This window comes from Adiantum capillus-veneris, chromosome 7, assembly GCF_014529385.1.
Source record: "Adiantum capillus-veneris isolate H3 chromosome 7, ASM1452938v2, whole genome shotgun sequence".
NCBI lineage: Eukaryota > Viridiplantae > Streptophyta > Polypodiopsida > Polypodiales > Pteridaceae > Adiantum > Adiantum capillus-veneris.
The window spans coordinates 74,952,289-74,977,582 of record NC_140937.1 but is presented as its reverse complement, the minus strand read 5'-3'; the positions used below and the strand labels follow the sequence as shown (position 1 = coordinate 74,977,582).

The following is a 25,294-nucleotide window of genomic DNA, read 5'->3' as shown; positions in this document are numbered from 1 at the left end:
CCGCCTAGTATGTACACATATTCTTTTGTTAAAACCTAATAAGAACTCACTATGCTCTACACATTACAGTATAGCGAGTTCACCATATCGTCGTGCTCTTCTTCTCGCACTCTCTCTCGCGTCGCACTTCCGCTCGTACTCCTTCAGGCATGGCTCTGTAGGATTTGGAAGGGTTCCTGTCCAGGAACTGTATATAACGATGTCGCATAGTGGCCCACACATTAGGAGAAGTAACGACTTGGGGAGGGGAGTGCTCATGAAAGAATCTCCATGCCTCTCCTGAGTTTCTACTCAAGAACAACCGATACAAGTCTCGCTCCATCTGGGCCAAGTAAGCTCGTTTCTTCCGTCGCACAATGCGCCGGGAAGCAATACGAGACTGTCTGTAAGTGATGACTCCTAAAAGAAGATCTCTCTTGAGCTGGGCTCTCATCTCTCTGTGCTCCTCATCCTACCAACTATTCTGGGGCATGCTCCCAAAATGTCGCCTCCGACCCGGCTGAGTGTGTGGGTATGCCTCTGATGCTGCACCATGCAGTGTCTCAGTCAGTAAAGTGGTGCACTCCTCCACTGAGAGACCAGGACTAGCTGTGCATAGACGGCTATAGATCTCCTCTGTATAAACCGAGTCAGTCTTTGGTGTAAATGTATAATGGGTATGTGACCTGCCTCCTGATATCTGGGCTTACTATACTGAAATGGAACGGATAATGTCAAAAGAGCATGATCCATTGCTACACCCACTGACTTGGCTCCCACTATGAAATCCTAAATACAAGGAATAAAGCTCGGTTGTGCCATAACATAGTCCACTGTACTGGCCCCGTGTCTGTGTGGAAAGCATGTGAAACCGGCTGCTCCAAAAAATCGCTATAAGCCATTAAGTATGGCTAACCCATGTGTGGTCGTCATCTCCGTGAGGTATCTCCGATGCTCCGTCTGCTCTCTATCATGTGAGCATCTGTCAAGCCCCAACTCACCCACACCCAACTCTCTAAGCATCTCATCCGAAGTGTCATAAAGTCTGTCTGAGAGTTGCCCGTTCGGGCATTGAAGTCCCCTAGGAGGATGATATCACCATCCCTAGAAAACTCCCATATATCATCATCTAGTATAGAGAAAGGCGTCTGTCCTCTGGGTGCAGCATATACTGACATGCTGGGGGGGAAGTAACATATGGCAATGTATTAAGGCATTTATGCATGTGTCCAGTGCCCGTTCACATGGGCGGGCACTGGACACAGGCATAAATGCCTTTATTCCCAACAACCTCCCACCGCAAATGCAATGTCTGGACATGTAGCAACCATAGCATACATTAAACCGCCAACAGATGATGCATAAGGAATCTTGGTCATTTCAGCCCGCTTATCATCAGATGTAGGGCTGTCATCACCTAAATGCCCTTATGCCCTTATGTTATGTACATTGAGAGGACTTTTAATTTAAGTGCCCGTTCATATGGGCGGGCACCTGACACAGGCATAAATGCCTTTATTCCCAACAACCTCCCACCTAAAGGCAATACGCCTTTTAAGATAGAAGAAAGATTTGAGACAAACTGGAGTAAAACTACTTCCTTGGTAACTTGTGTCTTAAAAAACGTGAGACCCATAGAGGATTATTTTATCAATAGATAGAACTCAAGGTCTAATCTATAGGAACAATATGCCTAACTCCATACAGAATTGGACAAGCACATACACTTGTATAGTTGTAACTTGCTTCCTTAGAATCTTTGCCAAAACTTTTTCGTTTTCCACTTGTGCTTTAGAAAATGTACTCACACAAGCGTGCAATGAATATCCAATACACACCGACATAGGAGTGACCGAATCTGTAGGGCCATACTATTGTCGGTGAAGACAAAACATGGAGATGGTAGTCCAGGCTCTAACAAAACCTCCTCGAACTGTCGTTATAGTCAGCTGAGCATGTGGTGTAGCTAAGCATTTGGCACCACATGCTCCACCTCTAGGCCTCATCCTTTGAAGTCAAATGTGTTAGACTTACATCACTCTACTGCTTCACATGTCTAGGGCATACTTGTACGACTAGTATGCCTCCGAGCTGGCCACCCATAATCTAGGTTGTACCTGGTCGGCCGCCCGAGTTTGGGGTCCACCACTCACCTTTGTCCGGGCGCCCTCATATATTTCATTTATTTCTTGTTCGGTCGTGAGGGATTTTTCTAGGCATTGTCCTACCTCCCCTTGGGCACCTATTTATGGGGCCAGGGGGATACCCACTTCCACGTCTGCTAAACTGAGGTTCTCTTGCTCTCTCTGATCCGGTGAGAGAGAGAGAGAGAGAGAGAGAGAGAGAGAGAGAGAGAGAGAGAGAGAGAGAGAGAGAGAGAGAAATGAAATGAAATGTTATATTAACGTCTTCAAAAGGCCAGAACGACCTATGAGACCAAAATGATACAAAGTGGTGAATCTGTTACAATGTCTGGGTACCTTAGTACTAAAGTACTAGGTGTGAAAAGTGTGAAAGTGAATGTGAAAAACTAAATACAAAGTATTAAATAAACTTCTGAGGAGCATTTTGGGTGTTTGGCTAGAATGCTTTTAATCCTTTGTTGTAGTTTCCTCCGGTGAAGTGTGCTTTTGCCTCTTGGTCTTGGTTGTCTTGATTTACTAAGCTCAATCGCTCTGTCAATTAGGGTGCCTTTGGTATGAATGTGGGTACTCCTTTGTGTTGGCTGCTGGCCTCCTGCTTCCCCTTCCACTCCTGCTTCACTTGATCCGAAGAAATCTGTGATCTGCCTCTGAGGCTGTAGTGCTCTTTGTCTTCTCATTAGATTATCCCTCTGCTGATGTAGTTCCAGTAGGTACAAGCCTAAGCATCTTTGATCTTGGTATTGCATGATTCTATCTAGAGGTCCAAAGCCTTCTTTAAAGAGGCAGTGAAAACGCCCACGTATCTCGTAGTATACTGTGCAGTGGCATATGGAGTGTAATTCTGTCTCCGGCTCCCTTCCGCATAACTTGCAAATTCTGCTTTGAGGTGGGATTCCCCTAAATCTGCCAAATTCAATTTCCAACTGGTGTGAGGATGTACGAATCTGACCAACGGCACATCTCAAACCATGAGACAGGTGGGTATCCATGTAACTCGAGCGAATCACAAATCCATCTTCAGATAGTTGTAGGAAGTTTTCTTTGTAGTCGGCTATCTTCGTGCCTAGTTCTTGTGTAGGGTCTACCCATGTCCTCTTAGTATCCAACTGTATAAGATCCTGTCGGATGATTTTATTAATCTCCGTTCGTGTAATTGCCAGTGATGGAGCCGCAATTGAGTATTGGAAGAGGGGTAATCTTTCCATACTGAACCCGTGTCTCTGAAACCACGATAACAGTTGCGCATACCAGCATGATGTATCCCCTTTCATTGCCAATTGTCGAGAGGATTCGAGGGCCAATCTAGTATATCGGCAGTTATTTGTATCCCACAAACCATGCATAAAGGACACTGATCTGGTAAGAGCTTCAATTTCTATCGGAGGGGCCGCTAGTTCCGCTCAGGTAATCGCGTGTGGTACGGAAGGCTTGGCTCTAATCAATCGGGAAATCATAGATACCAAAGGTCTCTCCATTGACTTCCAATTATCCTGATCCACAGATGGTCCCCAAATCTGGACCCCATAAAGCATAGCCGAAGCCACCATAGTATCAAAGAGCCACAGTTTTGTTCGTGGTTCCTGAAACTGCACTTGTGAACACATCCTCTCCAACCCTCCCAAGGCCGCAGAGGCTCTAGATAATCTAGCATCCACTGCTTTCTTAAGAGTAAACTTCGGTCCTGCAAATACCACCCCCAGGTATGTGTATGCATCTGTGTACTCTACTGTATCCTGGCCATATGCAAATGTAGGTGCTGATCTCCTAACCCACTGCGGTGTGGTGTTAAACACCATAACTTTGGTTTTACCCAAGTTTACCGACAGTCCACTGTCCTCCGCGAATTTATGTAAAGCATATAGCTGCCTCTGCATTCCATCTGGTGATTCTGCTATCAATACAATATCATCTGCATACAACAGCAAAGGGATCCATGACCCTGCAAGTTGAGCACCTCTGTCACCTTCTCTCTCAATGTAATCTGATACCTCATCGATGTACATACCAAATAAAGTAGGGGACAGTGGGCATCCCTGCTTTACTCCAACGGTGGAATGAACAACGTCGGAATTCCCTTTTGGAGTACGTACATAACCAGTTGTACATAACCAGTTACTGATCCGTATAAGGCCATGATCCCCCAAATAATCTCTTTGGGGACCCCTAACTCTTGCATCCTACGCATCAGTCTGGCCCTTGGTACTGTATCAAAAGTTTTCCGAAAATCCACAAAGCAACAATACATCCTTCTCCCATTTGCTCTTCCTTCCTCAATAATGGCTCTGAGCGTAAGAATATGATCTAAAGTGGAATAACCTCTCCTGAATCCAGCTTGTCCTGGTGCCCTTATGCCCTCATTCTCTGCCCATCTACTCAATTTTTGTTCAAGAATGGATGCGTACAGTCGGGTGAAAGTGTGACCTACCATAATGGTACGGTAGTTCCCGGGTATCATAGGATCCCCTCACTTGAAAATAGGTATGATAGTAGATAATTTCCAAGATTCAGGGAATCCTTCACACATGAACCGATTAAACAGACGAGCAAGGACTTTTGAAAGTAGATCCCTAGCATGGATCAGATGTTCTGCTACTAAACCCTCATGATCATATGCTCTTCTTGTCTGCATCTTATGAATGGCTTTTTCCACCATTTCCGTAGTAAAGAAAGTACTAGTAGCAGGGCATGGCTGTAGCGGATCTGGTAATGGAGGCTGGCCAAATACCATATATAATGATGTTACATATTGACCCCAGATCTCAGGACAAGTGATCGTCGGATGCGGTGAGTACTGGCGAAATAAGCACCAGGCCTCATGTGAGTCCCGACTGAAGAAGAGCTGATATAGATCCTTCTCCAGTTTGGCTAAAAATGCCCTTTTCTTGCGACGTACTATACACCGAAGAGCAATCTGGACTTGGGTAAGCTCTTTCTGGACTTGGGTTCTCGTCTGTCTGCATTCCTCATCATACCAACTGTTTTGAGGCGTGTTCCCAGATCCTCTCTTCTGATCAGGTTGAGTATGTGGGTATGCCTCTTGTGCTGCTCCATGTAGTATCTCTGTTAATTGAGAAGTAATCTCCTCTACAGTATATACTGGCTCGGCTGCCCACATCCTATTATAGATCTTTTCCACATAGATTGAATCAGTTTCAGGCGTGAAAGTATATCTTGTGTGTGTCTTCTTCGTTTGTACATGAGAGGCATTGTATTGGAAGGAGATTGATAAGGTCAATAGAGCATGATCCACTGCAATCCCAACCGGCCTGGGTCCCACCATAAAGTCCTTGATACTAGAAATAAAGCTTGGTGAAGTCATGACATAATCCACTGTACTGGCCCCATGCCTGTGCGGGAAGCATGTGAATCCCCCAGATAACGGGAAATTCTCTAGACCATTAAGTATGGCCAAACCATGTATAGTTTCCATCTCCATGAGATGTCTCCCATATTCAGTGTGTTCTTTATCTTGTGAGTTTCTAGTAAGCCCTCTTTGTGATAAATCCACTTCTCTGAGCATTTCCTCAGAAGTATCATAGAATACTGCTTGAGAGTTGGCCGTTCTGGCATTAAAGTCTCCTAAGAGAACGATGTCTCCATCTCTAGAGAACTCCCATATGTCATTATTCAATATGGAGAAAGGGGATTGTCCTTTAGGTGAGGAGTAGACTGAGGTACTCGGAGGGAAGTAGCATATAGCGATATATAGAAATCTACCTGTCTCGGCTCTCATTCTCACCCACATATACCTTGCTTGCGCATCTTTCGTGATAATCTGTAGTAGTGGTTTCAACTCCTCTTTAAATAAGACTGCTACTTCTCCTGAACCCCGGCTACCCTATAGAGATCTCTTGTCTGGTCGACCAACTGTTTCCCATAAATAACCCTTCACGTGTGGCATACGCTGTCCCGGTATCTGGTGTGTCTCTGAGTAGAAAACTATGTCTCTGTCCCTAAAGCTGTCTTCAAAGGCACCTACATCAAGCCTATATGATCCATTACAATTCCACGCCGCTATCCGGAGCGTCGCCCCATACTTCTCGCACCGTCATGATGAGCGCTTTTCGAGAACCACTACCTTCCCTCCTCTATAAAAGGCGATTTTGCCCTTTTCTCTTGCTGCCCTGATCTCTGGCATCAACTCTTGCATGTGTGCCACTTGTGCCAATGTAAGGTCATCTCCCAGGAAAATATCGGTTTTCATACCGGTTTTCTTAAGAGTTGGCCTCTTCTTTAGAAATTCTTTCCTTATTTCTATATTCGGGAAGCGGAGAATAAGTGCCCTATCCTTTACGTTTCCCTTCTCCTCGGTTCCTTTCTTGCCCACTCTCCATGCACTTGTGTGAGTGGGTTCTGTGATGCCCATGCGTTGTATCAGTTCCTTCACTTGCTCATCTACATTCTCTTTGTCTTTGACTCCTGTGACCCGCACATGCAGAGCCCGAGTCTTCCTTTTCTGCTCTTCCTCAATGGTCATATTAATGATGGTGGAGGTAGGTGTGGTCTCGGGTATCTGGGCCTTCCCTTTCTTCGCATCCTGAATCCATTTCTCTGCTTCATCAACCTTTTCTTGTGTCTTAAAAAGACGTTCCGCCCATGAGGATGCCGTTTTCGATTTCTGTTCATCTCCTTCCCGTAGAGCTTTCATCTGATCCTTCATGTCTTCGAGCTCCTTCAGCACCGAAGGTTGGTCGTCTCCCTTCTCCTTAGTTGCAGATTTGCAAGCCGCCAGTTCTCCTTTTAGCTCCTCGATTATTGCATGTTTTTCCCCCATTTGCTTTTCCATATTTGTTCTCCATGCTTCAAAACTTGCTACTGCCTCATCGAGTTTCTTTTGCATAACGCATTCTGTTACATTTACTTCGTCCTTGATTAGGTTTCGTAATTCCGTTTTCAAGATCTGACTGTCCTCATTCTGTATCCCCCGGATCTCTCTCCTTAGTGTTCTCATCATGTCTCCATACATGGAGTTCCTATAGCTCTCAGCGCTCACGTGTATTTCCTTCCTGATGTCATCTCTCATGTAGTTTAGCTCTGATTTGAGCATCACCTGGACCTTCTCCATCATTAGTTCATCATGTATCTTGGACGTTTTCCCCACTCGTAATGATCCTGGTGATAGTACAGTATCTGTGTTTCTCCGCTTGAAAGTAGCCGTTGTTTTTTTTGGGGTGGTGTAGCTATCTACACCCGGCCCTTCCTCTTCGGTAGGCGGATCCATCGAACCCGGGCCCCAAATGTGGGGTAAGGTACTAGGGTGGGGGACTGAGAATAGGGCCTGCTCGCTCGACGCGTAGGAGGACCAGCTCGCGAATGGGAGAGAGAGAGAGAGAGAGAGAGACACGTGTGAACCCACTTCCCGGGCAATGAGCCAAATTTACCTTAGGCTTAAGAGTTTCTTTAAAACTTGAGCTATTGACTTCCTACGCGTAGATGAAGGGACTTGCTACGCGTAGGATGTCGGGACCTACTACGCGTAGTACTGTCGAGCACTCTGCAGCCCTGCGCGTGCTGTGTTGCCTCTGTTTTTCTGCGCGCCACCTCTGGTCTACTCTGCGCCACCTACAGCGCGCGATACAACTCCAACGCTGTGTCCTGATTTCCTTGCAATCTGCACGAATTGTGTTGAGCCCCCGTTGGTCTGCCGCGCCCCCTACTTGCACCTTTGCCCTGCATCAGAACTCCCTTGCCCCCTCTGCTGCTAGTTCCCCATCAGTGCCGTCACCGAGCCCCCTGTTGCCGCGTAGGAGATGCCCGCGTAGAGAGAGAGAGAGAGAGAGAGAGAGAGAGAGAGAGAGAGAGAGAGAGAGAGAGAGAGAGAGAGAGAGAGAGAGAGAGAGAGAGAGAGAGAGAGAGAGAGAGAGAGAGAGAGAGAGAGAGAGAGAGAGAGAGAGAGAGAGAGAGAGAGAGAGAGAGAGAGAGAGAGAGAGAGAGAGAGAGAGAGAGAGAGAGAGAGAGAGAGAGAGAGAGAGAGAGAGAGAGAGAGAGAGAGAGAGAGAGAGAGAGAGAGAGAGAGAGAGAGAGAGAGAGAGAGAGAGAGAGAGAGAGAGAGAGAGATGAAATGAAATGAAATGTTATATTAACGTCTTCAAAAGGCCAAAATGACCTATGAGACCAATCAGTTACAAAATAGTGAATCTAATACCATGTCTGGGTACAAAAGAACTAGAAAAGAACTAGAAGTGGAACAAAATACTACTACTACTACTACAATCTAAAACTACGTGGGTGTAGCAGCTGATACAATAGGTACCCGGTAAACTGGATGTAACAGTGTGTGAAACAAAGATGGAAGAAATGGTGAGGATCCATCCTCATCTGCACTCTGGATGTCGAGAGAGTATGGCTCGAATCTTCTGTTGTAGTCTCCGTCGATGCTGTGTAGCTCCTCTCCTCAGTCGCGGTCGTCTGTATCTCTGTAGCTCCAATGCTCGGTCGATGAGAGTGCCAGTAGTGGTCGAATGAGTGTGGGACGAGCTCTGCAATGGTGGCTGCTCCTCTGGCTGTCCCATATCTAGTGAAAAGAAATCTGTAATGTGTCTCTGGGACTGCCTCTCTCTAGCTCTCCCCAGTAAAGTGTCTCTATACCTGTGTAACTCAAGTAGATATAGTCCAAGACATCTCTGATCCTCATAACTCATGACCCTAGATAGAGGACCAAAACCCTCTCTGAATAAGCAGTGGAAACGCCCCCGTATCTCATAGAACACTGTGCAATGACATATGTAGTGCAACTCTGTCTCTGGCTCTCTCTGGCATAATCGGCATATCCTGCTGTCTGCTGGTATCCCTCTGAATCTACCAGTCTCAATCTCGAGCTGATGTGAGGATGTGCGTATCTGACCAATGGCACAACGCAAAGCATGAGACATATGTGTGTCCATGTAGCTGGGTCGAATCACAAACCCATCTCCTGTGAGGTGGAGAAGATGCTCTCTATAGAAAGCCATCTTCGTGCTCAACTCCTGAGGCGGCTCTATCCATGTCCTCCTGGTGTCGAGCTGGATCAGGTCCTGACGAATGAGTCTAGTGATCTCCACCCGTGTAAGAGACAGCGAGGGTGCCTGAAGAGAATACTGGAAAGGGGGCAACCTGTCCATGGTGAAGCCATGCGTCTGAAACCATGAAGTCATCTGTGCATACCAGCATGAAGTGTCCCCCTGTAGAGCTAACTGTCTGGAAGACTCAAGGGCCAGTCTAGCATATCTGTCTCTAGTAGTATCCCATAGGCTTTGCACAAAGGACACTGATCTGGTAAGCGCCTCAATCTCCATGGGGGGGGCAGCTAGCTCTGCTCGAATGATCGCGTGAGGTACGGAGGCCTTGGCTCTAATCAATCGGGAGATCATAGATACCAAGGGCCTCTCCATACGTCTCCAACCATCCTGGCCTACAGAAGGTCCCCATACCTGTACCCCATACATCATAGCTGAGGCTACTAAAGTATCAAAGAGCCATAACTTTGTCCGAGGTTCCTGGAACTAAACCTGCGAACACATCCTCTCCAAGCCTCCCAAGGCCGCATAAGCTCTGGTCAGTCTAGTCTCTGCTGCTCTCCCCAAAGAAAACCTCGGCCCAGTGAAGACTATCCCAAGGTAAGTGTATGCATCTGTATACTCCACAATCTCTTGACCATACGTGAAGGTCGGTGCCGATCTCCTGATCCACTGCGGTGTGGTGTTAAACACCATGACCTTGGTTTTACCAAGGTTTACAGACAATCCACTATCCTCTGCAAAACTGTGTAATGCATCCAACTGTCGCTGCATACCCTCTGGTGAGTCAGAGATCAAGACAATATCATCAGCATATAACAACAATGGGATCCACGTCCCTGCCAGCTGGGCACCTCTATCACCCTCTCTGTCAATGTAATCAGACACCTCATCAACATACATACCAAATAGAGTAGGAGACAATGGGCAACCCTGTTTCACCCCGATAGTGGAGTGAACTAAGTCAGATATCCCCTCTGGGGTGCGTACATGTCCCATCACTGATCTGTATAAAGCCATAATCCCCCAAATCAACACTGTGGGCACCCCCATCTCCTGCAGTCTGCGCATCAGTCGAGCTCTCGGTACCATGTCAAATGCTTTGCGGAAATCCACAAAGCTACAATAAATCCGTCTCCCATGTGACCTGCCCTCCTCAATGATAGCTCTGAGTGTCAGAATATGGTCAAGAGTGGAGAAACCCCTCCTGAAACCTGCCTGTCCCTTTGCCCGTACACCCTCACCCTCTGCCCAGTTACTCAACTGCTGCTCAATAATGGATGCATACAATCGTGCCAGTGTGTGTCCAACCATAATAGTGCGGTAATTTCCAGGCTCTGTAGGATCACCTGCCTTGAATATAGGCACAATAGTAGACAACCTCCAAGTCTCAGGTAATCCCTCACACATGGCACGATTGAACAACACTGCAAGAACCTCCATCAGCATATCCCTAGCATGTATAAAGTGCTCCGCTACTAGACCGTCATGATCGTAAGCCCTCCTGGTCCTCATCCTGTCAATGGCTCTCTTTACCATCTCAGTGGTAAAGAAGGTGCTCGTAGGTGGACATGGCTCTGTAGGATCTGGAAGGGGATCCTGCCCAGGAACCGTATATAACGATGTCGCATACTGGCCCCACACATCAGGAGAAGTAATCACTGGGGGAGGGGAGTGCTCATGGAAGAGTCGCCATGCCTCGCCTGAATGGATGCACCCTCCCTGCCAGTCACACGGACGGAGATCACTAGACTCTTTCGTTAGGATCTTATAGAGTTGGACACTAGGAGGACATGGGTAGAGCCGATGCAGGAGTTGGGCACGAAGATGGCTTTCTACAAAGAGCATCTTCTCCAACTGTCGGGAGATGGGTTTGTGATTCGTCCGAGCTACATGGACGCTCATTTGTCTCATGGTCTGCGATGTGCTATTGGTCAGATTCGCACATCCTCACACCAGCTGGAGATTGAGACAGGTAGATTCAGAGGGATACCACCGGAGTCTAGGATATGCCAACTATGCGATAGACAACCAAAGACAGAGCTACAGTACATATGCCACTGCACTGTGTATTATGAGATACGAGGGCGCTTCCATTGCTTATTCAGGGAGGGTTTTGGACCCCTAGATAGAGTCATGAGGTATCAGGATCAGAGATGCCTTTGCTTATATCTACTTGAGCTACACCGACATAGAGATAGTCTGTTGAGGAGACATGGAGTACGACAGTCACAGAGGCAGATCACATACTTCTTTGGATCGAGGGAGCCAGGAGACCAACCACCAGCACAGGTTGTACCCACATTCATACCAGAGGCACCCTCATTGACAGGGCGACTGAACTCGGGAGATCGAGACGACCACGACCGAGACACAGGAGCACACTCCATCGACGGAGACTCCAGCAGAGGATCAGAGGCATTCTAGTACGACACCCAGAGTGTCATTGAGGGCCTATTCTACATTTTCACATTTCACATTTCACACTTCATTTTCAGTTTTCATTTTACATTCAGTACTTTTTGTACTTGTACTTCAGACATTGTATTAGATTCACCACTTTGTATCTGATGGTCTCATAGGTCATTTTGGCCTTTTGAAGACGTTAATATATCATTTCATTTCATCTCTCTCTCTCTCTCTCTCTCTCTCTCTCTCTCTCTCTCTCTCTCTCTCTCTCTCTCTTCCGCACACGCACACTCTCACATGGTGTCAGCAGCTTGAGGCTCCGCTGTGTCTTAAGGCACATCCTCGCATAAGGTTCCTCTCCAAAAGGATCAGATCTGCCAGCATTTTTGCAGGAACCAGAAGATCAGCCAGCGATCTCCTTTTGCAAGGCCAAGCGCTAGCTTTCTGCAAGTTTTCGTCATGGGAAAAGTGCAGAGTTTGCCTAGCGTTTTTCAGCAGCATCAGCATTTTTGGTTCAGGCTGAGTTTTTTGGCCCTGTTGGCTGCGATCTGCTGCTCCCTCTCTTGGCGTCCCCTCCTTGCAGAAAAATGCACCACCCAGCTTCAGATCAGCCCTGCGTTTTCCAAGGCCAGATCTGCGTTTTTCTGGCAGCCTTGAGTTTTTGCCTTGCTGCTGCGTTTTCAGAAAAACGCTGAGCATTGGCATCAAAGGGAGTCTCGAGATCTTGCCCTCCACACCGGCTTGGCATCCGGTGCCTTGGCGGTCCCGTATCCTCTCCATCTTCATCAGATTTTAGCCATTACCCCTTGCTGTTTTCTCCGTTTTCAGCCGATCTGGGGCAGTGATAGGGATTCACCACCCTTCCCATACTCCTCTGCACCGCTCTGGACTGTGTCGGGAGCGTACAAGCACCCTGAGAATCGCTGGACAGCAGCATTTTCATCACCTTGCAATTGCGTTTTTGGGTGGACAGCAGACACATGGCTTGTGTTTTTTACAGATGATGAAGTTACCTCCTGCCAGGACACCATCCGTTATGGTCAGTGCGGTCTCTTACTGATTGCTGCAGTACACGATATCTTCGACATCGGCTTGATCATCTACGGGCGTACGATCCTTGGGAGATCCATTCATTCCAGCCATCATTCGGCGGTTGCGCACTCCAGAGGGGGTGGTGACTTGTGGTTTGCTATGGATACACCTATGCACTCATTAGAGGAGTTCACACGAGATATGGGCATGCTCATGGCATATGGGATTCCGACATTCTCAAAGAAGACACCACCATCTTGGGTGGACAGACACTTACCACATGACCTCGACACGTCAGATCACTTGCTTACACAGGAGCATCTACATGGACTTAGGGAGAGGATCTTGGATCTCTTCTTGGATAGGTTCATTGCTTGGATCTACAGACTGGAGTGGAACTTCAGTGCTTTGGACTCTTTTGGAGAGTTTACCCGCAAGATGCGGGAGATCAGACATCATTACGCACCTACATCAAGAGTCACCCGGAGCTTGGCTTGGATGGTAGTGCAGTTGCTCTTCTACACTCCTGATCATTTGGATTGCTACCTTCAGAGTTGCTTACACTCACCCCCTGTAATCTTACCGCTGACTTATCCCCGACCTGGGGCAGTAGGCCACTCCCAACTCATTCACATTGAGAGCCACACTGAGTTGCGGTTTGGTGTTGGTGTTGGTGCGGATTTTGTTTTGGTTGACTCCGGAGGATTGGAGGGAGGAGATATAGGCAAGACGGCGCAGACAGATTGGTTTGGCCTTTCCTCTTCTCAGAGGATATTCATAGCGCAGACTGTTCAGTCAGGCTTCCCTTCTTCATACAAGATAATTATGGTGCAGACAGCTTGGTCTGACCACACCTCTTCTCAGAGGCCCTTCATGGCGCAGACAGATTCGTGTGGCCTTTCCTCTTCTCAGATGATATTCACAGCGCAGACTTATCAGTCAGGCTTCCCTTCTTCATACAGGAGGATTATGGTGCAGACAGCTTGGTCTGACCACACCTCTTCTCAGAGGCCCTTCACAGCGCAGACTGTTGAGTCTGGCTTTCCCCTCATCTTGGATTACCCTACCTACTGATAGGACACCATTTGATGGTGGTCCATGCAGTCTCTTGGTGACTACTGTAGCTTACGGTAGCTTCTACAGTGCAAACTGTTTAGTCTGGCTTTCCTTGTTTCGAAGGACGTTTACGGCGCAAATTGCTACATCTGGCCTTCCTGGAGTTTTACACAACTTAACCACCTGGCCACACTGGGTTACGGTCATTCTCATGACGGCATGTGGGCTTCTCTATTTTCTCCAGACAGTTTGACTACAAACACCACAGATCCTATTTGGCGGGACACTTGCAGGTCTATTGACACTTCTTTCACGACAAGAAGTTTTTTCAGACTCAGTTCGGGACCTTCACGCAATAGCTTCCCTTGTATCGATGGAGTACAATAGTTGCTACACTACTCGTGACGGCACTTTACCATGGAGATTTCTTGGCGGTTGGGACACCCCAGACTGCTGATACACTCGCGGAGTTCGCCAGAGCATTGTCCTTCAGTGGACATCGCAGCAGACATCTTTATCATTTGCCTCACATCTTCGGCTTCACGCGGTTTGTTCAGCATCAGGTGCTGAGAGGGGGTGTTAGACTTACACCACTCTGCTGCTTCACTTGTCTAGGGCATACTTGTACGGCTAGTATGCCTCCAGGCTGGCCACCCATAGTCTAGGTTGTACCTGGTCCGGCCGCCCAAGTTTGGGGCCGGCCACCCTCGTATATTTCCATGTATCATTTATTTCTTGTTGGGTCGTGGGGGAATTTTCCAGGCATTGCCCTACCTCCCCTTGGGCACCTATTTATGGGGGCAGGGGGATACCCACTTCCACATCGGGAACCCACTTTGACATCGAGGTTCTCTTGCTATGGTAGTCAATGGACGGCCTGATCGCCCCCTTTCCTACACATAGCGTTTGTAGTCTCTCTCTCTCTCTCTCTCTCTCTCTCTCTCTCTCTCTCTCTCTCTCTTCAGCACATGCTCACTCTCACAAGATGATCATACAAGAAGTGGTACTGGAGATATAAGAATCCCCCTCTGCCTGCCAAAGCCACCTCCAACACATGGACTGGAACATGCACCTGGTCCATTGAATAACGAATGATCAAGAGTCGACTGAAGCCAGAACGGAAACTTCCATCTAAAAAGATAAAAGTACATCCTCTCCTTCTAGGAGGAATCCCCGTGTGTCATTCAAAATCCGCATTCCGCAAGCTGGTACAAAAGATGCAACTCTGTCATCAACTTGCTACCCCTCTATGAAGACGGGCCAAAACTCCACATTTGCATGTGCAAGAGAAGGCTGGTACTCCAGATCAGCCTACATGAAGTCCTCCATAGGGATAACTCTGTCAATAACTTCAAGAGAGTTGAACAAGATGGCACGTCTGTCCAAACACTTATCTCTATGATGAAGGAAGCTAGATTGTCTTCTTATGGATCCGACAGCCGCAAGCTTGCTCTGCTTGTGGGAAGCCTTGGCAACACTTGGAAAACCAAAGCAATCTAGCAATGTTCCACACCCTAAATCCTTTACGGGGTTCCCCTTGGCGAAGAGAGGCCGGAGTTAAGAAGGGTAGATGATAGTGAAATCATGACTGCTAGAAGTGTTCGCCCATGTGTGGGCTGCCCTAAGGAATTAGTGTTGCGGGAATGCCTCCTGGCTGAAGTTGCCGAATTGACACAGCTCCAAATCCGAAATTGAAAGAGATTGCCTGGCTGCCCAAAAACGTTGGGGATGGGCCGTACCCCAAATACGCTTGGAGGCTCCCTCCCAATAGGCTGCCCATCCCCCCCCACACTAGGACTGCCCCAAGAGGGGGCGCCTTGCAAGCTAAGCACACTACCCTAAAAAGCCTCCCCCTCCCCTACCTAAAGAGGCAAGTACGAGTGCTTCCTGACCCATTCCTCCAGCCCCACGACAAGTATTGGCTGTTCAGATGCATACATGGATGGTTTTACATAGCCCTAGTATCGATGCTCTCCCTTTTGGATTACAACTTGATTGCTTCGATCTCACTCCGTTTGCATGTTCAAGGGTATGTTGGACGGGGAGGGCCTTTCACATCATGCTTTTGGAGGGGTGTGATGCTCTCTTGGGGATGCCTTGGCGCTACAAGAATAGTGTCGTAGTGGATTCTCCAGCTAGGAAACTCCAATCGACGAATCAGGATAAGGACCTTGTTGTTGATGTAAAATTCTACCCTACTCTGTAGTTTTGAGGATAGGGGCTATGCTGATATAGCGAACTCTGGGTCGGGAAAAACCTCTCAGAAATAAACAACACAAAAACTATAAAACAAAAGTTGGGCAAAATTCATCATGCAAACGCCTAGAATCACTACCAAGAAGGTGAAAGGGTGGCCAACCTACAGCACCAAGGGCCCGAGTGCACGTGACAAAAGTTTTAAGCAGGAGTGAAAGCAGCTGGGAGGTGAATGTCAAGCTTTGACCCCCCCACCCCCCCCTTCCCCTCCCCCAACAACAGATGCTAAGAAGCTGCTGAGGAAGATACCAGATTCATAACAATTTTGGAGAACCAAATTGAGTGCCAAGCCAAAAATGACGAACCATCTAGTGCCAAGAGATGATGATCAATGGAGGTTGCACTAATTAAGTCGAACATGGAAGCTGAAAATATGGCTGAAAAATGGAATAAGTGGCAAAAGAGGTTGAAATTGAAGTTTCAAAGATGAGTATATCATAGCTCATCAGCTAATGGTGAAGCAGGTGGAGAGAGGCAAAAAAAAGGTAGCCCCTCTTGAAATAGAACACTCTAACCAAAGGAGAAAGGTTGCCTAGGTCGAAACTGGAAATACTCCAAGTCCAAATGAAGTAGCATAGAAGTAGGGCAAAGGGAGAGGCTAAAGGGCAATGCTGGCAGCCAATATCTCGGCCAAGGCATCGGGAGGAGCAAGGGTAGAAGCTGTCCCGCTCCCAAGTGAACTATCACCATTGCATGTCTGTGACGATCAAGCCGTCTCCGATAATGTCTAGTTGCTATGTGCTCATGTCTTCCTCAATAGGTTTAGGACATTAGGTTGATTTTGCCAGATAGCGGACTATGAGGGAAGCTTGACCAATCGTCGAGTAGCCATATCCTCTGAAGTGATCACCTTGCCACATACAGCAAGCTCAATTCGAAGCTGTTGCATGTGAAACATAAGAGCTCAAAGGGAAGAGAATTGCGACAATCGAAGGTTTAGCAGAGTCTTTACGATAGCAAGCAATCAACTGGGGATAACCGCCTCGTACAAATTGCAGAGATAATCTTCAACCTTATGTGTTGACCAAAATGATGCAAGAAGTGAAATCATAGAATTCGCACAATCGATGCGATAGGAAAACACCTTGCGATTGGCCTTGTTCCACGTATCAACCATGGCTTGAGTAAGAACCGATGATGAAGTACCAGATCTAGTAGATAAATCGCTAGTAGAAGAGGTAGGAGTTGCGGATCCAGAAGTAGCAGTCGAGGAACCCAAAACAGTAGGACAAGTGGCATTATTTTTGTCCATAAGTCTAGTCTCATAAATCGTTCCCCATAAGAAAAATATCTTCATCTTCCAAACCATAAATTTCGAACTGTCCAACTTTTCCAAGGGATGAAAGATCTGCATTTCATTGCTGAAAGTCGACATATCTGCAGTTTCGTGAAGTAGAGACACAGGTTCAAAGGAGATTTGAAAGCCACGCTCGATGAAGCACAAAAGCCGATGTGAGGATGAGGGGTAAATGATTGGAGTAAATCAAGGAACCCACGAAGCTGCCGATAGAGCAAGTATTAAGCTGTCCACACCAAAATGCCAACGTCGGAGGCTAGTAGCACAGACCTTGGGCTTGTGGTGGAGCAATCCTAAACTTGAAGGTGATAGAAAGAGGGTACCTAGCTGAAATCTGCAAGCTCCAAGAATCCGAAAGAGGGTGATGTTGAAGTCACACGGGAGGAAGCAACTGGGAATAGGATAACTCGCCGAGGCTGAGCATTGGTAGAAGTCGGCATAGGAAGAAGCTCGAGGCTGCAAGGGGGGTAGTAGCGATGTACAGTCAGAGTGAGATCACAGGCAGGATAAAACATTAGGAGATACAGTGCCCCCATGAAGTAAAAAGACGCTCCCAACTTTTTTTTAATAAAAAGCTCTAAGGCGTAACTGTTAGAAAACATTGGATTTTATGCGGGTAGCAAACGATGCTGCAAGCTGAAACAAAAAATGATGCCGCTCCAAGGCAATGAGAGGCGCTCTATCTTAACCCTTTCTCGAATCGTCCATTTCACCCTTAGCCCTTTCCTGAGCCTTAACCTCTACCAGACTAGCCTCAGCCATAACCTTCGTGTAGACACTTTGAGGGGTGAGTAGGATTGGGGTGATAGCAGTGAGTAGGATCGACAACTACGGTTGGGGATTAGAGGCTGGGTATGCAGTGACCGAAAGAGCGGGCAGGTAGCTGATGTCGTCCTCCTCCTAGCAGCGCACACTGGTGTAGGGTTACAGCAGGCAGCGCGTGCAGGTCTGGGGAGTGAGCAGTACAGCAGGAAGGGCAGCATAGCGAGTAGACAAAGAAGCACACAGACTTCGCACCTTGTAGCAGCACACAGCACAGCATGATTGTGTAATTGCAGAGGTAGGCAGACAGCAGACGGGCAATTTTTTGGGCTTCTCTCTCTCTCTCTCTCTCTCTCTCTCTCAGGTCACACACCCGCTATACATTTACACCGGAGACTGATTTCGTTTATACAGAGGAGATCTGGGACCGTCTATTGGAAGGCACAGGTGGCACAAATGGTACAGGCCTCTCAGTGGAGGAGTGTACCACTCTAATGACTGAGACACTGCACAGGGCTGCATTAGTTGCATACCCACACACTCAGCGGGGCAAGAGACGACAATCTGGGAGCATGCCCCAGAATAGTTGGTATGATGAGGAATGCAGAGAGATGAGAGCCCAACTTCAGAGGGATCTTCTTTTAGGAGTCATCACTCACAGACAGTCTCGGATTGCTTTCCGACGCCTTGTGCGACGGAAGAAGCGAGCTTACCTAGCTCAGATGGAACAAGACTTATATCAGATGTTCTTGAGTAGGGACTCAAGAGAGGCATGGCGACTCTTCCATGAGCACTCCCCTCCCCCAGTGATTACTTCACCTGATGTGTGGGGCCAATATGCGACATCATTATATACGGTTCCTGGACAGGAACCCCTTCCAGACCCTACCAAGCCTTGCCCAGCTACGAGCACTTTCATTACACCTGAGATGGTACAAATGGCCATCGACAGGATGAGGACCAGGAAGGCATATGATCATGACGGTCTAGTAGCGGAGCACTTTATACATTCCAGGGATATGCTGATGGAGGTTCTCGTAGTGTTGTTCAATCGTGCCATGTGTGAGGGATTACTTGAGACTTGGAGGTTGTCTAATATTGTGCCCATCTTCAAGGCTAGTGACCCTACAGAGCCTGGGAACTACCGCACTATTATGGTTGGACACACATTGGCACGGTTGTATGCATCTATTCTGGAGCAACACTTGAGTAATTGGGCAGAGAACGAGGGTGTACGAGCAAAGGGTCAAGCCGGCTTCAGGAGGGGTTTCTCCACTCTTGATCATATTCTGAGTCCTGACACTTAGGGCCATCATTGAGGAGGGCAGAGCACATGGGAGACGGATCTACTGTAGCTTTGTGGATTTTCGCAAAGCATTTGACATGATACCAAGAGCTCGATTGATGCGCAGACTACAGGAGATGGGGGTGCCCATAGAGGTGATTTGGGGGATTATGGCTTTGTACAGATCAGTGATGGGACATGTACGCACCCCGGAAGGGGTATCTGATTTAGTTCACTCTACTACTGGAGTGAAACAAGGCTGCCCATTGTCTCCTACTCTATTTGATATGTATGTTGATGAGGTGTCTGATTACATTGACAGAGAGGGTGACAAGGGTGCCCAGCTGGCAGGGACGTGGATCCCATTGTTGCTATATGCTGATGATATTTTGCTGATATCTGACTCACCAGAAGGTATCCCAGAGACTCACCAGAAGGGGATACATCATGCTTGTATGCACAGATGGCATCATGGTTTCAGACACATGGGTTCACCATGGACAGGTTGCCTCCTTTTCAATACTCTCTACAGGCACCCTTGAGGTCTTTGACGCGGGTAGAGATTAATAGACTCATTCGTCACGATTTGATCCAGCTGGACACGAGGAGGACATGGATAGAGTCGATACAAGAGTTGGGCACAAAGATGGCTTTCTATAGAGAGCATCTTCTCCACCTCACGGGGGATGGATTTGTGATTCGACCTAGCTATATGGACACGCATTTGTCTCATGGTTTGTGTTGTGCCATTGGCCAGATACGCACATCCTCACATCAGCTCGAGATTGAGACTAGCAGATTTAGAGGGACACCCGCAGATAGCAGGATATGCCGCTTATGCCATCTAGAGTCAGAGACAGAGGTACATTACATATGTCATTGCACAGTGTACTATGAGATACGAGGCCGTTTTCATTGTCTATTCAGAGAAGGTTTTAGGCCTCTATCTAGGGTCACGAGTTATGAGGATCAGAGATGTCTTGGGCTATATCTACTTGATTTACACAGGCATAGAGAAACTTTACTGAGGAGAGCTGAAGAGAGACAACCCCAGAGACATATCACAGATTTCTTTCCACTAGATATTGTACACCCAGAAGAACAGATAGAGGAGCAGCCAACAGTGGAGAGGTCTGCCCGCACTACTGGCATTCTCATAGACCGAGCATTGGAGCTAGAGAGATCTAGACGACCCCCATGGAGAAGAGGAGTTACACAGTTTTGAAGGAGGATACATCAAAGGATTCAAGCCATACTTTTTCGTCGTCCAGAGTGCAGATGAAGATGATCTCTTTGAAGATGGATCTCTACTTCCCTCCCATATTTTCTACACATTGTACTGCTTAGTTCACACATTTCACGCCTTTCACCTTTCACACCTATCAGCTTAGCTTAGGATTCCGCAGTATTTATATCTTGTTATCCTAGCTTAATTTATATTGTTAATCTGACTTTGTATCAGATACACCGCATTGTAACTTTCTGGTCTCATAGGTCACTTTGGCCTTTTGAAGACGTTAATATAACATTTCATTTCATTTCATTTCTCTCTCTTCCAAGCAAAGTAGCACCGAGAAGGTTTGTGCAAAGCAAGTACCACAAGGGACAGATAGTGCAAGCGTGTGAGAGAACAAGTTCTACAGGGCCGTGCTGGTTGTGGGGGAGATGGACCAATCAGCCGACCTCGGAGATGAAGATATTTATGAAACCCCGCCTAAATCGAAGCAACTTTAGGCGGAGGATCGAGAGAGCACACTATCACCAAGTTCTATGTGAGCAAAGAGACTTTCTAGAGTCAAAGATGACTTAATGTTTGAGAAGGTACATGTCATGATTAAAGTGGAGCTGAGCCTTTTGAGGGGTGACATTGAAAAAGAGATATATGCAAAGGCGGAGACTTACAAAAAAGCTAGGTATGCAGATATGAGGAAAGTATAGTAAGTGGGACAAGATGTACACATCATTGAAGGCCGAAATGCAGACGATTGTGAGTGTAAAGTGAATGTAATGGAATGTATGATGCAAAAAAGATTAGAGGATGCACTTGCTGCGTTTGAATCCTGGAAATAAAAAATGGAAGAACGCATGAATGAAAAGGATGCATTGATCGAAGCACTTGAGGGAGACCTCGCAGCTTGCAAAAATACCCCCACAAAGGAGGGAGAAAATCAACCTCAATGACAAAGGAGCTTGAATGAAAACTCTATGGAAAGAGGAAGAGGAGAAGGCACGAACAACCTCTTCATGGATGGAGCACCTATTCAAAACACAAGAGAAGGTTGATAAAGCTAAAAAGTGGATTGAGGACGCAAAGAAACGAAAAGATAAGATGCATGAAGCCACAACGACATCCACTATCATCAATATGACAATTGAGGAGGAGCAAAAGAGAAAGACTAGAGCCCTTCATGTGCGCGTTACAGGTCTCACAGACAGTGGAAAAGTAGTAGTGCAAGAGCTCTTGACGCGCACGTGTATTTTTGAACCCACACACACAGGTACTTGGAGAGTTGGCAAGAAGGAAGTGATGAGAAAGGAAGGCCCAAGGAAAGAGCACTCATTATACGTTTCCCTATGCTGGAAGCTAGGAAGGAATTCCTGAAGAAGAGACCAACACTCAAGCAAACTGGGATATTTTTGGGTGATGACCTCACTCTAACACAGGTAGCACACATGCAAGAGCAGATGCCAGAGGTGAAGGCGGCGAGCGAGAAAGGGAAAATTGCCTTTTACAGGGGAGGGAGAGTAGTGTTTTGCTTTGTGGATTTCCCCAAAGCCTTCGATACAGTGCCCAGAGCTAGATTGATGTGCAGACTGCAGGAGATAAGAGGAGTTGATTTGGGGGATCATGGCTCTATACAAGTCAGTAGTGCGACATGTATGCACTCCAGAGGGGATTTTTGATTTGGTTCACTCCACTATTGGGGTGAAACAAGGCTGCCTGCTATCTCCTACACTATTGGGTATGTATGTGGATGAGGAGGTTGTCTCCATTGTGAGGGATGGTGATAGAGGAGCACAATTGGTAGGGACATGGAGCCCACTATTGTTATATGCTGATGATATTGCGTTGATTTTTGCCTCTCCGGAGGGGATGCAACATCATTTAGATGCTTTGTACACATTTGCCCATGATAGTGGATTGTCTGTTAACCCGAGGAAAACCAAGGTTATTGTGTTTAACACCACACCACAATGGGTCAAGAGGTCAGCACCCACTTTTATATATGGCCAGGAGATGGTGGAGTATACAGATGCATACACCTATCTTGGGGTAGTCTTCAGTGGACCGGTGTTTTCATTGAGGAGAGCAGCAGAGACTAGATTGACGAGAGCTATTGCAGCCTTGGGAGGATTGGAGAAGATGTGTTCGCAGGTTCAATTTCAGGAACCTCGATCAAATCTGTGGCTTTTTGACACTCAAGTGGCTTATACTATGAGATACCAGGGCGATTTCATGTCTATTCAGAGAGGGCTTTGGACCATTGGCTAGAGTCATGAGATATCAGGATCAGAGATTCCTCGGGTTGTTTTTGCTAGAGTTTCGCAGACACAGGGAGAGTCTCTTGAGGAGAAGTGGGAGACATTCACAGAGGGAGATCATTGACTTCTTTAGAGCAAGGAATCAGCAGCTAGATGAGCATGCTTCACAACAGACTTCAGAGCCAACTTATACCAGAGGTATATTAGTGGACAAAGCCACTGAGCTTGGGAGAGCTAGATGCCCACGTCTACGAGGGTGACCACGACATCGACGGAGGCTCCACCAGAGAATCAGGACTATTCTAGCACGACATGGGAGATGCCCAGTATGACTATTTACCGAGGCGGACATTGACGAAGCTCTTCAGTGACCTTTGCTATACTTTCTCAAACAACGCCCGATGCAGGGCATCCTCAGGCATGGATGATGATGATAATGATGATTTTCAGTTTGACGGTTTTAGTCTTTTTAGTTTGTCTTTCACTTTATTTTATTTTTGTACCCAAGCATTGAATTAGATCCACAAGGATTGTATCAGTTTGGTCTCATTGGTCATTTTGGCCTTTTGAAGATGTTTAATATAACATTTCACCGCATTTGTGGTATGAGGGGTTTACTTTAGCTGCCTTTGAGGTCAGATGCCAGGTCCAAAAAACGCAAAAACGCAAGTACGTACTTGAAAAACGCAAGTACAAAAGCACGTGCTTTTAAAGAGAATTTTTGGCAGAGTTTTGAGAGAGAGAGAGAGAGAGAGAGAGAGAGAGAGAGAGAGAGAGAGAGAGAGAGAGAGAGAGAGAGAGAGAGAGAGAGAGAGAGAGAGTAAAACAGCAAATTCTATAGAGAGAAATGAAATGAAATGAAATGAAATTTTTTATTAACGTCTTCAAAAGGCCAAAATGACCTATGAGACCAATCTGTTACAAAATGGTGAACCACATTTTTTGAGAGAGAGAGAGAGAGAGAGAGAACAGAAAATGAACACTCACTAGAGAAAGTGAAGAGCATCTAGAGAAAGAACGTAATGCGCGCACAGAAGGATTCTAGTTTTGACTAAGAGTTTCGTAGTGGACTACGTTTTTAGAGAGGGAGTGCCTGTGACTAACCAAATGGGAGCCATGATCAGTTGCATCTTTGGACTCGATGCAAAACTCAACTCTAAACCCGGTCACACTCACACACTCGCATGTGCACGCACGCGCGCGCACACGCAGAGACAGAGGCAGAAGCTTTTGCCTTTCAATTCAAAACAACAAATTGCAATCCCTTCAAGAACTGAAAAATCAAAATGATGTAAAGACCCTTATCTGAATACATTCAAATAGTTTGCTCAACTGCTCATCTAGTTGACCTTCCTGTTTAGTGATATTTGAATCCAGCATCAGTTTGATCATTTAATCATGTCTTTGTTTATTCAGGTGAGGCTGTTTTGTTAGATTCAAGGAGCATGATGACAGGGATGACCGATCTATCAGTTTTTCTATCTCACACGCAAGATCCCCCGAGTTGTGCGAACTTCTATACACGAAGAAAAACAAGCGGTGAAACTTCTGGGCTTGAAATCTCAGGCTTACATTCCACCTGTAATTCCACGTGGCAGCAAATTGATTCTTCTTAGGTCCGGAGCTTGCTCAGCTGTAACCCTGTATTTTTATGGGATGCCAATTATTAGCTCTTTGCAAAAGCACAAAGACTGCCTCCAACCCTGTCCAACAGCGTACAGCCGACGGCCACCGCGGCCCGCCACTGGCAACAGCAGCACAACAACCATCAGCAATGTGGGCATGCGCTTGCCCGCGAGGGGGACAACCCACAACACCATCCACCATAGCCAAGGGAGGAGAGCTCCGTTCCTGCTGTACATATTTGTAGGTGCTCTTTTTAGATATTTCCAGTATTTTCATGATTGTGTATGCAGATCATGTGGTTGCTCCATTGTGTAGAAATCGCAGCACTGTCGAATGTAGGCAGTTTCTTAGAGAGGTCCATGTCGAAGTACGATATGTATACCAGGAGATACGTTCTGAACGATGAGGTTAAATTACCTGAGATTTTGCAATAAGATGAGTGCACACATTTTTCTTTGTGCAAATAAATTTTATAAGAGAATTGTACATATTTCACACGTCAAGTTTTCAGATATGCCTACAATTCTTGTACTCAAGTTGTGATTCCATGTTACCTGAAAATACCGGTGGTAAACCCAGACAGATTGGCTCAACAACATTCTTTCCCTTTTGAAGGTGGTCGTTGAAACCTTGGAAGAAAGAAAACAAGGTTTTTTTTTGGGCTCTGGCATGTTGAGAACTAATGTTGCAGAGGCATTCTTTATTTCCTGTCAATTTGTTCAGCATGATACACTGGAGGATCTATTGACCTTTTCTCATAGTGTACAGGTTTAAGGCATTATCACAGATTTCATTACATTTTATGGGGAGAATGTTAAGTAGTGTACACATATTATCAAGATTATGTTCTTGATCCATTGAATGGTCCCTAACATAGTCTTAGTGAGTCCCGGGAAGATGAAAGGAAAATAAAGTCTCATTTCGACTAGTTTACCGACATTCAGCTGAGAAGCCCTTGGCACAAGAAGAT

The 25,294-nt window shown here is 46.7% G+C and overlaps 1 protein-coding gene across 8 annotated transcripts in view; it reads left to right on the top strand.

Moving 5' to 3' along the window:
- The window catches only part of LOC147454072 (uncharacterized), a 96,971-nt gene extending 72,077 nt beyond the window's left edge, over positions 1 to 24,894 (top strand). For 6 of the 8 annotated variants that reach the window (XM_086516079.1, XM_086516073.1, XM_086516074.1 and 3 more), the window contains one exon: positions 24,115 to 24,894. In XM_086516079.1, the coding sequence (XP_086372205.1) occupies positions 24,115 to 24,314 (200 nt within the window). In that variant the 3' untranslated portion in view covers positions 24,315 to 24,894. The remainder of the gene's footprint in view (positions 1 to 24,114) is intronic. The other 2 variants (XM_086516078.1, XM_086516077.1) reach the window with 1 other exon arrangement.
- The last annotated feature ends 400 nt before the right edge of the window (positions 24,895 to 25,294 follow it).